The following is a 13,642-nucleotide window of genomic DNA, read 5'->3' as shown; positions in this document are numbered from 1 at the left end:
GAGCAACTAGGCTTTATTCTGCAAAAAGATTGTGGCTTTCCCCCCTATCTCCTCAGTCTTCCCTATAGCCTATGGGGTTATAGGAGAAACCTACAGGACAGCTGGATGGTACTACTCATTGCCTGACCCAGTCAGTCAACAGAACATCCTTTGCCATTCCTCCTTCCCCTCTACAAACATTTGCTGCTATGCATCTATACCTACAGTGGATATAACAGCAAGTATGTGGCATCAAAATGTTGTCAATAAGACAAAAGGCTCAAACCAGGAAACTATCCCAAATGTTTTGATAAAAGTCCAGAAGGTTCTGGGTATACCTAGCAGAGATTTCTTCCCCAAGTATCCTGCTTGCTAGGCAAAATCTCTACCACCTGAGCTATGACCCCAGCCTTTTTGCTTTTATTTTGTTTTCTGAGAGAAAATCTCACTAACTTTACCTGGGAAAAGCCTTGAACTCTCAATTCTGGTCTATGAGTGACATTTATGCACACATGTTGCTTTGCAATTCTCTAAAACTGTTTTTTTCAGCTGCCAGATGAAGGTGATTGGGAAGAAGATAACATACTTTCTGGTTTAGAGTAGGCACTCAAGAAGTAGAGCCAAAAATCACATTATGAGGATTCCTGAACCTTATTGTTAATCTTCTTCTCTAGGACAGTAGTGATTCTGTCCTAGCCCCCTTCACCTTGCTTCTGCATCCTGATACTGGGGTACTCTTGTAGGGAGTAGCTGCAGCAAGGGACTAGCAGTCCCATTTTAGGGAGATGGGTGTATGATTATAGATGCATCAGAACCAGAGAGGTTAAAAAGACATTAAATCTGAATTGAGGAATAAACCATTTTCTGCTTTCTAAAGCAGAAAACAATTATACAGAGATACCTAGGCCCTGGCTGCTTTCTCCTCCTGTTCAGGATGCGGCCTCATATGGTGTGTTTGGTTCAGGAATCCAGTAATTCTGATGTTAGTTAACATTCTTCTTTTTATAATGGGGCTTTAGCTGGCATGCCTTTGTGTGGGCATACATATTGCTTAATCTGGTTTGAACTTCCCTATTTGTTCGTCAATAGCTCTGCCCCAAGTTCACTCACTCCTTGAGCACTCCAGCTCCAACTAGGGACTCCACCTTTCTAAGTCACTAAGGACTAGCTCTCTACACTTCAGGAAGCCTCTGGAAGCAAACATGGTTTCCTGTTGAGCACAGTTGCCTGGCACAGGAGTCCTCAAATGAGGATCAATCCCAAGGAAATGAAAAATAAGTTCAAAACAAATGGGCAATGACTCTGCAAAAACTTGGCTTTTTCTTCTTAGCTGTGAAAAGACATTACCTATGCAGAGCCATCTGCCCATGGGGTCTAAGGAGCAAAGCTCCTGCAGTCTGTTCCTGTTCTCATCACCATCTTCTTCCCTTCGCTTTGTTTCTTCTGCTCAGTATGTTGGAAACTTACAGCAGGTGGGAGTGCCAAGTCTCACTATCTATAAGCCAGCTGCACTATGGGATATGGCAAGTCATTAAGAGCTTAGGAAGCCCAACCCAGTCAGTACCAATCCGTTCTTCATCCATCCATTTACCTGACAAATATTTATTACATCCCTAATATGCTCCGGTTCCTGTGCCAGGCACTGTGAGAGGGGGAAAAAAAACATTAAATTAAAAGTAATTTCTGGGGCCGTGAATTTGGCCTAGTGGTAGGGTGCTTGCCTAGCATGCACAAAGACCCGGGTTCGATTCCTTGGTACCATATACATAGAAAAAAGCTGGAAGTGGTGCTGAGGCTCAAGTGGTAGAGCTCTATCTAGCCATGACAAATTCCAAGGACAGTGCTCAGGCCCTGAGCTCAAGCCCAGGACGGCACACACACACTCATGAGGTTCAGTATCCACTTGAGGAGATAGATCTGTAAGCAAGGTTTGCAACATGGAATGTACTAGAATAGAGCTAGTTGGGGGACAAAAATAGAGAAGATTCACTCTCTAGAGAAAATCAGGAAAGTCTTACCAAAAGAAATGGTGTTGGGACTGAACCTAAAGCTGTCTACAGGGGCCGGGAGTTTGGCCTAGTAGTAGAGTGCTTGCCTAGCATGCACGAAGACCTGGGTTTAATTCCCCGGTACCACATACATAGAGAAACAAAAACAAAAACAAAAAGAGAAGTGGTGCTGAGGCTCAAGTGGTAGAGTTCTGGCCTTGAGAAAGTCCAAGGACAGTGCTCAGACCCTGAGCTCAAGCCCAGAAATGGCAAAAAAAAAACAAAACAAAACTGCCTACAAGTAGTCTGAAAGTAAAAAGACAGCATTCCAAACAAAAGGAATAGATAAAGAAATAGTACAAGTAGCCCAGTCCATCTAAGGTGTGGTACATAGATGAATACAGGATTGAGGCTGGGCAGGGCCAGAAGCATGCTAGAATACACAGAATACACAGAATTAAACTTGATGGCTCTGTGCAGGAAAATAATGTCATCCATGGACTCCGGTGCACGTGGAAGAGGGACTGCTGAAGACGGAGAATCAAGTGTGAGACTTCAAAGGTGAATTGAGGCACTGGCAGATGGGAAGGAGGAGGTGGATCTGAGAGCTGAAAGGGCAGCAGAATGGACAGAGCCTGGAGATGTACTAGAGATGGGAGGTGTGAGACAGTAGATTCCTGGGTTTGAGGAAGAGTGGGCTGGAAACTCATGAGAAGGAAGTGGTGTAGGGAAGAGAATGGTGATAGCCCAGTGAGCTCAGTCTTGCAAAAGCTATGTCTGAGATACCAGTGGGACATCTGCATGAAAATCTCCAGTCAACAGCAGAAGTAGGAGGCAGAGGTGGTGATGAGGTAGCTATCTGCTGGTGACAATTTTGGCTCTGAGGACAGCATGTAGAGTGAGAATAATGGATCAGACCTGGGATCTTGTGGTGAGTGTGACCAAGGCTGTACCCACCCCACAGTACTGCTAGACAGTGCAGAGAGCTTCCTCCTATCAGCAGATCACCTAACCATTCAAGCCATTCGAGAGAAGGTCTCACTTCATTATAACACAATGATATGCTTGTAAGTCTTGTCACACTAAAAATGCATGCAGACCTCAAGTTCTGTCTTCCTCTACAAGCCTTGCTTCTAGAGGAAAAAAATGTGTTTTATTCCTTTTCTCGCCTCATCTTTATCACAACATGCTACTAGACACCCCCAATACTTCATCTGCCATATCTCTAACACACTTCAATGTATTCTAGTTTCTCTCCTTTAATTCTGGAACCTATTTTTCTAAGCCTTCTCCTTCTCTTCCATTAACAAAAGCCCAACAAATTTTTTACTTTTTTTTTTTTTTGCCAGTCCTGAGGCATGAACTCAGGGCCTGGGCTCTGTCCTTGGACACTTTTTGCTCATGGCTAGAGCTCTGCCACTTGAGCCATAACACTACTTCTGGCTTTTTCTGTGTATGTGATACTGAAGAACCAAACCAGGGCTTTGTGCATGTTAGGCGAGCACTTTACCATTAGGCCACACTCCCAGCCCCTAAATGAATTTTTGTGACTATAGCTTCAAACATGATAATTCTTATCTTATCTTTTGCAGAATGTTCTACCTAGGCTGGCTTTGAATTGCAATTATCTAGGTCTTAGCTTTCGGAATACTGCAGCACGAGTTATTACCAGTGCCCAACTTTTAATTCCTTCTTCTCTCCTGCTCTTGAAAAGTCTTATCCTTATCCCAAAGAATTCAGTATTAGGGAGCTGATCCTAGCCACACAGAGAAAAAGTATTTAAAAGCTGATATTTACTCATGAATCCTAAGTATGAAACAAATGGACTTGTCATTTAAAGGGTTTACAGCTGATTAACACATTACTTAAGTTAATGAAGAGCTCAGACTGAAAATATGTCAAATGTAGGCATTGTCATTAGCTCTGCCCTCCTTCTTCCTATCTGAGATGTCTCTGAATCTTGCTCTGCCTGGGGAATTCTGAGAGTGAGATGAAAATGTCACATCAGCTTCAATGTTACCTCTGTGAGGCAGCTCGAGGAGGCACTCTGGGGGGCCTCTCCGGGGGTGCAATGGGGGGCCGATCCATATGTGAGGGACCTGGACTCCGACTTCTGGTAAGTTCTGGGACTTCATTATCCTACAGCAAACAAGATGACAAGAATGGAGAAAACTACTATGCTGAACCAGCACCATGAGGCATGCACATCCCCAGACGTCTTCCCACTCCCAAGGCTTTCGTTGTGGGATGTTTGCAGCTATGTCCCCCTGGGCTTGTTGAGAAAGACAAGTTGGTGCAAATGATCACAAATTGCCTGAACCCTCAATCCTAGCTGCTCCAAGTGTGATCTCTGATGCTTCAGCACCCCATTCCCTGTGAGCTTGCTACAAATGCTGTCCTTAAGGCCTCTGCTCAGCAGTCTTTGGGGTTTAAAGTGAGCTCTATGGCCTTCTCTGCTCATTCTAGCCACTAGTCACCAGATTGGGGTAGATGTTGACCCAAATTGGGCCAACTTGGAGCAAAGTCCCATTCCCAAATAACTTCTTCTCTACTCAGTGGTCTTGTGGCTCTCTGGAGACAGTGCCATTAGCCATGTGGAGAAGCAGAAAAGTGCAGAGTGCAGAGGTGGAGGATAAAAAAAAAATGTGCACTAAGAAACAAAGGAGCACTTGACCATGGCACTCAAGGAACAATGACCTCAACTCCCTCTGGTACATGTTATAGCTCTACTGTAGACCCCAGCGGGATCCCACAATCCAGCCCCAAGAGTCCCTGAGACACATAGCTCCTTTCCCCAGATGGGCTTTTCTGGCTTAAGTAATATGAATGGGCCCCTCCTGCCCTCCCTTCCTTCTTTCCTCCCTTCCCTTCTCCTTCCTCCCTCCTCTCCTTTCTATTCCTCTCCTCTCTGCTATCCTCCTTTCATTCTTTCTTTGACATTGAGCAAATTCACATCCCATAAAATTAACCATTCCAAAGTGCACTAACTCTGTACCAATTCTGCGGCATTGACTTCCCAACCTTGTGCCACAATCAACTTATCTGTTCTCAAAATATTTTCATCACCCAGTACTCACTAAGCAACCACCCACCTGCATTCTGCCTCTCTGGATTTGTCTACCTAGGTACTCCATATAAATGGACTTCTTTCCCCTAGATTTCTAGCTCTTACAAGGAAATGATGCTGGGACCAGACAGAAGGGGGACTCTCACCTCATTGTCACCCTCCATCCCGCTGCTCACGCTGAGGATGCTCCGTGTGCTTGACCGGTTACTTGTGCTGCCTAAGGGGTGAAAATAATATCAATTGGACTATAGATTCTCTCAGGAGACAATGAAACACAGAGCTTTAGCTCTTACATATTTTTTTTATTGATTCAACAGTATATAAACTGAATAGAAAATGTTTTTATCTTAAGCCATTTTATTAGAGTTCAGTTTTTTCTTTCCAGTATGACGTGAAATGCTTCATTTTGTGATAATCACTTTGGCTTAATAGCTACCATTTACCAAGGGCTTAAATGCGTCAAAAACACCATTGCCATTTAATCCTTTTGAAAATCCTACTTGATACTAATGCTTTGATTTGACCATCAGAGAAGCAGAGGTGTTTGGAGTCTCAGTTGTGCAGTAGTTTCTCTGAAATCTACAGGCTAATTTTGTTGCTACAATTTTTTGCTTCTTTAGGAAAAACAGGAAATATGCATGCATCCCACATTCAGACACTTTCCCCCTCTACCCTCTCCAACCCACACCCTTTGAGACACAGCATCATGCTATGTTGCTTAGATTGGCATAGCAATAAAGATCCTTTGCCTCAGTATTCTGAGTGCTGGAGTACAGGTCTGCACTACCATATTGGACTTAGATATACTAAGTAAAGGGTGAGACAGTGTATAAGACCAAATGCAAGGTTCTGGGCAGACCTAACCCAGTTGTAGAGCATTTGCCTGGAACATGCAAGGCTCTGGGTACTGCATAAACAAAAGGCAAAGCACCGATTCAAAAGGATATATCAGCCAGGCATCAGTGGATCATGTCTATCATCCCAGCTACTCAGGAGGCCCACATCTGAGGATCATACTTCAAAGCCACCCTAGGCAACAAAGTCCCTGAGACTCTGATCTTCAGCTAAGCCACCAAAAAGCCACAAAAACCACTAGCCTACCACTTGAGCCACAGTTCAACTCAATTCAGAGTGAGCAAGAGAGAGAGAGAGAGGGGGAGAGAGAGGGGAAGAGAGAGAGAGAGAAAGAGAGAGAAAGAGGGAGAGGAAGAAGGAGAGAAAGAAAGGGAGAGAGGAAGAGAGAGAGAGGGAGAGGGAGAACTGAATTCTAGTCCCAATTTTGCCAATGTCTGTGTGACCTTTAGCAAAATTAATTCTCTTTTGTTGTTACAAATAATCCATTTGTAGTACAAGGAAAATAATAGTTCAGAGGGTCTTGTCCAAGAATGGGCCGAATTATGCACAAGCAAACTCATATACAAGCACATGAATGCACAGATATGCACTTTTCTGGGAAAGAGGCACAGACATTGATCATTTATTGCATTCTTGAGGAAGTTGTACTGCAGAAAAGGTTAAGAAGCCAGAGCTGGATAAATGATCTTCCTGCTCCAACATTGACTGGAGGGGCTCTGTCTGACTTTTATGGAGACTTGAGTCCTGATCCTCAGCTTTTCTCTGTCTCTTTCACATCATTTTTCCAGTTGCCTGGATAATGCTGAACTGTCTGAAAGAAAAGAAAGTCAGTCTACTGGACTTGGGAAGCCAGTGTATGTGGAGTCAGCTAACATAGTCTTGGGTATGAAAACAAAGCCGCCCACAGCAGACCGCACATCTGCAGCACTGTCTGCCTCAATCAGACTCCTATTCAAGCTTTCAAGTAGAAAGGAAGACATTTCCTAATTAGATCTTGAACTGCCTGCAAAGTTACAATGCTCAAATTTGAACCCATTGTTTTCTAATGTTTCTGACTTCATGCCCTTGCCTTCCCCTTAGCACAGCTGAAGTAACAGCAAGAATGGAGCGAGGAGTCCTGGCTCTAGAGCCAGACGGAGTTCACATCCCCACTCAACTACATCAGCTCCTCAATCCAGACAGGACATTAAGCCTCCAAGCTTCCTCCTCAACAAACAGAGGTCAAAGAATCCACCTTGTAGAGGTTTTGTGGGAATGAGGTAATCTATGAAGACACTTTACAGCTAGTAAATGTCTTAATACAAATTAGCTTTTATTATTTGGGTTTGCTATGGATAAAGAGGATACTGTAGTAATTAGCCTGCAACTAGGGAATAAAAACAGCCACAATGCTGGGTGCCGGTGGCTCACCCCTGTAATCCTAGCTACTTAGGAGCCTGAGATCTGAGGATTGAGATTCAAAGCCAGGCTAGGCGGGAAAGTCTGTGAGACTCTTAGCTCCAATTAACCATCAGAAGACCAGAAGTGGAGTTGAGCCTTAAAGTGGTAGAGTACTAGCCTTGAGCAACGCCCTGAGTTCACACAAAACAAAAAACAAAAGGAAAGCAAAACAAAGTGAGGCTTCAATTGAGATCTTTTGGTTCATAACAGAAAGTTTCTCTTGGTAAGCCTCTGGCCCGCTGCTTACTGGCTGTACTGGAGGTGCTGTCTGTTTTCCAGTCACCACGTCTCAGCTCCATCCTTGCAGGAAAGACACTTTTCCTGGGGCCACTCTCATAGACGCCAAACTCCACTTTCCCAGGCAGATGCTGGGAGTGCCGGATCGGGACTGTAATCTCCAAGTCTGCAATCAGAAGACAGAGGAATAAGCTTCAAGATAGTGGACTGTTCATTTGTCAGATTGCTCAGGCGTTCCATCTCACCCACCTCTCCACACCTGTGCCTGGAAGGCACTTGAAAGAGAGGGAAGAACCTGAGTTGTCCTACTAGAGCACTAAAAAGCCGCAAATCGGTATGGCCACACTGGAAGACAGAAGGGAATAATGGCAAATGTAAGAAAAGGGAAGAGCTGGGCGCTGGTGGCTCATGCCCATAATACTACCTACTCAGGAGACTAAGATCTGAGGATCACTGTTGGAAGACCTGGGCCAGAAGTGGCACTATGGTTCAAGTGATAGAGCACCAGCCTTGCATAGAAGAAAAGCTTAAGCAAGAGCATGAAACCTAGAGCTCAAGCCTCACTTACCAGTGCATTAAAAAAGAAAAAGAAGGGGCCAGGCATTTGGCCTAGTGGTAAAGTGCTTGCCTAGCATGCATGAATACCTGGGTTCGATTCCTTGGTACCACATACATAGAAAAAAAAGCTGGAAGTGGTGCTGAGGCTCAAGTGGTAGAGTGCTAGCCTTGAGAAAGTCTAAGGACAGTGCTCAGGCCCTGAGTCCAAGCCCAGGACTGGCAAAAAAAAAGAAAAAAAAAAAGGCAGCCAGGTAATTGGTTCTTGTTCAGCAAGGGTCAGTTCTCGGCAGTAACAATATATATATTTGTCTTCAATGAGTATATACATATATATAGAGAGGGGGGGGGAGAACAGGCCAAAGGGACAAGCCAATAGAAAAAGAAAAATGAGCAATCAGAGGGTCTTGAGTTTTCCCGCCCTGCCACCTGTTTGCAGGTAGCTACAATCAATCTCTCTGAAATAATTCTATCCAAAGAGGGAGTTATTTATGCACTTGGAGATGGATAATAGTGGGCCATCCTGTGCACCTGGCCCATCCTACGACCTTTCATATTTTCAGGTATTGAATTTCCATCCATAACACGCAAGAAGGTGATGCTATTATCATTTCCACAGTGACTATGACAAAGAGAAGTCAAGTCACATCCCTATCATACAGCAGTGACTGAGCTAGGATCTAAACCCTGGTTTAAGAATCTAAGCTTTTACCGAGCGTAGTAGCTCATGCCTGTAATTCTAGCTACCGAGGCTGAGATCTGAGGATCAAGGTTCAAAGCCAGCCTGGGCACAAAAGGACCTGAGACTCTTTTTTTTTTATTGTAATTAGTAAAAGGGTTACATGATATTTGCCAGATAGAAGGTGCATTAATTCACATACATTGATACCCTTTCACATGTCTTGGTACCCATTTCCCTCCCCCCTCCACACCACCTGACCTGAGACTCTTATCTCCAATTAACCTCTAGAAAATGGGGATTGGCTCAAGGGTAGGATGGTAGCCTTGAGCTGAAGAGTTCTGGGACAGCACACAGGCCCAGAGTTCAAGCCCCATGACCCACAAAAAAAAAAAAAAAGAATCTAAACTTTCCAGGCTACGTGTGTGGCCTAGAGATAGAGTGCTTGCCAAGCATGCACAAAGCTTGATTCCCTGGTACCACATACACAGAAAAAGCTAGAAGTGGTGCTATGGCTCAAGTAGCAGAGCACTACCTTTGAGAAAGTACAAGGACAGTGCCCAGGCCCTGAGTTCAAGCCCCAAGACTGGCAAAAGAGGGAAAGACAGATGAAAGAAAGAAAAGAAAGAAAGAAAGAAAGAAAGAAAGAAAGAAAGAAAGAAAGAAAGAAAGAAAGAAAGGAAAGAAAGAGAAAGAAAGAAAGAAAGAAAGAAAGAAAGAAAGAAAGAAAGAAAAGAAAGAAAGAAAGAAAGAAAGAAAGAAAGAAAGAAAGAAAGAAAGAAAGATCCACGGCAGAAGATCTCTGGGATGACACAGGGTGGGGAGCCCACATTGACAGCTGTAACCAAGGAGTTCATGAAAGAGGCCCTTCAAGCCTGGGAAGACATAGTGACTTCTGAGACTGATTAGTGGTGACTATAGGCTACTCCTCCACCCAGGAAATTACTGACTGGCTAAGCCTTGCCAGTGGTTTGTATTTAGTTCTCAAAGCAGAAACAATGGGCTATTGGACAGTGTGACATGCCTGGTTCGTCACCAACTGCCTCACACCTCACTGGCAGGCAGGCAAGCTGCCCTGAGCCACAGCAGGGCCTCTGGAAGCTATGAGAGCAAGAGTGGAAGAGGAGAAAGTGTTGGGACTGTGAGTTTATCTTCTCAGGACCACTTCTCCCTCCGTATCACTTCCTCCTCTGACTCTTTTCATTCAGGGACTGTGCCCTGTGTACAGGTGTATGTGAGGCAGGAAGTTCAGAAGGCCCAAGGTGGAGGTGGCTCTGATTGCCAAAGCCAGAGGTCTGCCAAGAACGAATAAGAACAATAGAAAGAGCAGGATAGGGAAGACTGAGCCACTTGAGAACTACATTACATAGAAGACTGAAAGGGTGGGTCGTTACTTTGTTAGTCACAAGTCTTCCACATTCTGGTGATTGGTATTGGAGTGTATCAGAGGGTTCCTCCCACCCCTTTTTTTACTGTATCATCTTTTGTACACCTCTGCTCTTGAGGTTACATGGTACAATGCAAGCATCTCCCAAGCCCTGAGGCTCCTGGACATAGATCACTGGGCCAAGCCTTAGGATCTCAGAGGCTACATTATTTCATTCTTTCTTTTCCCCCTCTCAGCTTTAATTTACTTAAAAAAAATACTTTTTATTGGCAGGATATAGTGGCCCATGCCAGTAATCCTAGAACTTAGGCAAGAAAATTTCTCCAATTAACCACCAAAAGGTAGGAAGTGGTGCTGCAACTTAAGTGGTAAAGTGCCAGCCTTGAGCACAAAAGCTAAGGGATAGTGCCCAGGCCCTCAGTTCAAGCCCCAGTACTGGTAATAATAATAATAATAATAACAAATACAAATTACGTTTGTGTGAGGGAGATTCCCGTTTGGCTAACTTCAAGGTGACAATGCCAACCCTCATCCAGTTCTCTAATTTTCTTATAGAAGACAAAGGAAAAAGTAAGGGTAGGAAGAGTATAAAAAATCCAGTAGAGCCAGTCTAATTTTTTTTAATGAAGCTGCAACTGTAAGAATGACTTCCATGATCATACTGATTAGTATTTTCCTAAAATGCATTCATCTGCATTATTTCTCCCCTTTGAAGTGTCACATTTTTTCCAGTCAATAGTAAGTCAGGTATCATCCAGTAAGGAAACCAAAGCACTCAGGGGTTAAAGGTATGGCCTTAACTCTCTGCACAGGACACACCCAGAACACAAATATTGATTGTCTTTTCTACAGGGCCCTTGTGCTCTACCAACCACAAGTGCCCCGGCTCTTCCCTCATTTCTTGTGCCATTGTTGCCCTGCACTAGCCCAGGAAAGCTAAGGCCCTGCCAGGGTTTGCTAAAGACAATCTGGAAAGTTATAACCAAAGGTTCAATGTTCAATGGGTGCTCTAACCTATTTTTTTTCCAGTGGTAGGGCTTGAACTCTGGACCTAGGCGCTGTCCCTTGAGCTCTTCATCTCAAGGCTACTGTACTAGTGAGCCATGGTGCCACTTCTGGTTTTCTGGTGGTTAACTGGAGGTAAGAGTCTCACAGACTTTAATGCCCAGACAGGCTTTGAACCTTGATCTTCAGATCTTACCCTCCTGAGTAGCTAGGATCACAGGTGTGAGCCTACGTGCTCGGCTCTAACCTGTCTTTAAAAATGCTTATTTTTCTTTTCTAAAGCAAATGAAATTTCCAAATTAAGGCTCAGGCCTTGTGTTTACAGTGGGTTACATTCTTAAAAAAAGTCTTGCAGGAAGAAATGCCAATCATCAATCTTAAAGTTCCTCTAGATCAAGGTAACATTTTTTATTGTTTTTTTCTAACATTTTTTGGGTCTACTAGAGCAGAATTCCTTCCTCTAGTGACCACAGAAGTTCAACATAGAAAACAGATTTTTTTTTTAAGAAGCTGCAGTGGTCACAGCTGAGTGGCCCCCACCCTGTGACTTTTTTAAAAAAGTGTTATAATAAAGGTGATAACAGAAAGGTTACAGTTACATAAGTCAGGTAAAAAGTACATTTCATTTTGGGTAATGTAACCCTTTCCCTTGCTCTCTCCTAATTTTCCCCTCTCACCCTATGACTTCTAATCCATCCACTGACCCCCACCCCAGTTCCTACCCCTACCCCGCAAGACCCTTTAAGGCATTTGTGTAAAAACCAACAGAGCAGGTCATTACAAGCATCTAAGTAAAAACATAATCAAGGCTCCCAGAATTACTAAGTAATATCTTCTCCACCATAATTGATGCCTTCTCTTTTGCAGATGCTCTGATGCCTCTGGGCCTCAGCCTATAGGCCAGGGTGCAATTTCTAAACCTGTTGTTTTCCTTGGAAGCCAACTTTCAAGTGCCCCAGGTCCATAAGCCAGTGACTGATGGCAGCTGGTGTCTAAATGTTAGCTCTCCTGCCCCTCCTGTGGAATAACTCTGAACTGGTACTCTCCACTGACTCCTTCCTTTTGTCATTTCTCCACCCCCTACTCCATCCTCTAGGATAAATTTCCAGACTAGCTACTTTCCAGACCAGCTGTTAGCTGCCTTCTGTCCTTATGGCTTTTTTTTTTTTTTTTGCCAGTCCTGGGGTGACCTCGGCATTTGACTGCTGTCCCTGAGCCTCTTTTTGCTCAAGGCTAGCACTCCATCATTTGAGCCACAGAGCCACTTGCAGTTTTTTCCAAGTAGTTTATTGGAGATAAGAGTCTAATGGACTTTTCTGCCCAGGATGGCTTTGAACTACAATCCTCAAATCTCAGTCTCCTGCATAGTTATGATTAGAGGTATGAGCCACCGGCACCCAGCTCAAATGCAAATTCTATATTTTGTATATTTTATCACAAAATGTCAAATGAGGATGCTCTCAGGGATGAGAGGTAGGACATTCCCTCCATGTGGACTGTTTGCCATCCTGAGTCATTCTTGTTCAGTGACTGTTCTAACTTGAATCTGGAGTATTCTCCAAAGGCCCAAATGTGATAGGCCTGGTCCCCAGGATAGTGTTACTGGAGAATGGTGGACCCTTTACATGGGGACTGGTGGTCCTTCCTATTGCACTTCCCAGCAGTGCTCCTGCTATGATGTGCTGCCTTGTCACAGGCCCAAAAGAACCATAGTCAATCAACTGTAAACTGAAACCTCCAAAACTGGGAGCCAAATTTAAACCTTTTTTCCCCTCTTATATCAGGTCTTTGTTATAGTGATGGAAAGCTGACTAAACTGGGGTCCAATTAAATATAGTTTAATCTTTTAATAATTGTGATACTGGGGGCCAGGAGTTTGGCCTAGTGATAGAGTGCTTGCCTAGCATGCACGAAAACCCAGGTTTGATTCCTCGGTACCACATACATAGAAAAAAAAAAAGCCAGTAGTGGTGCTCAAGTGGTAGAGCTCTAGCCTTGAGAAAGTCCAAGGACAATGCTCAGGCCCTGAGCTCAAGCCCAGGACTGGCAAAAAAAAAAATAATAATAATTGTGATACTGGACCTGGAATGTGGCCTAGTGATAGAGCTCTTGCCTCATATGCATGAAGCCCTGGGTTTGATTCCTTGGTACCACATATATAGAAAAAGCTGGAAGTGGTGCTGTGGCTCAAGTAGCAGAGCTCTAGCCTTGAGAAAGCTCAAGGACAGTGCCCAGGCCCTGAGTTCAAGTCCCAGAACTGGTAAAAAAAATAAATAATAGAGATATGAATTAAAGCCTCTAATATAAAAAGCAAAAATAATACTCACACCTAACATTCCTTGTCAAGGGGTCAGCTTCATGGAGAGTGGAAACTAACCCACTTAACCTAATCTTTGTGGAGGACCAACTCATGTTCCTCTGAAAAATGTCAGACACTAACCATTTGAGTT

The 13,642-nt window shown here is 44.0% G+C and overlaps 1 protein-coding gene across 1 annotated transcript in view; it reads right to left on the bottom strand.

Annotated features, from left to right (window-relative positions):
• The window catches only part of Pik3ap1 (phosphoinositide-3-kinase adaptor protein 1), a 105,205-nt gene that overhangs the window by 3,761 nt on the left and 87,802 nt on the right, over positions 1-13,642 (bottom strand). Inside the window, exons 13-15 of the mRNA XM_090346159.1 lie at positions 7,577-7,732; positions 5,181-5,251; positions 3,988-4,106 (exon numbers count right to left, since the gene is read on the bottom strand). Of these exons, the coding sequence (XP_090202285.1) occupies positions 3,988-4,106; positions 5,181-5,251; positions 7,577-7,732 (346 nt within the window). The remainder of the gene's footprint in view (positions 1-3,987; positions 4,107-5,180; positions 5,252-7,576; positions 7,733-13,642) is intronic.

The sequence above is a fragment of the Megascapheus bottae genome, chromosome 15, assembly GCF_031878675.1.
Source record: "Megascapheus bottae isolate mThoBot1 chromosome 15, mThoBot2.hap1, whole genome shotgun sequence".
NCBI lineage: Eukaryota > Metazoa > Chordata > Mammalia > Rodentia > Geomyidae > Megascapheus > Megascapheus bottae.
The sequence above is the reverse complement of the archived record's forward strand: the minus strand, read 5'-3'. Positions and strand labels throughout refer to the sequence as shown.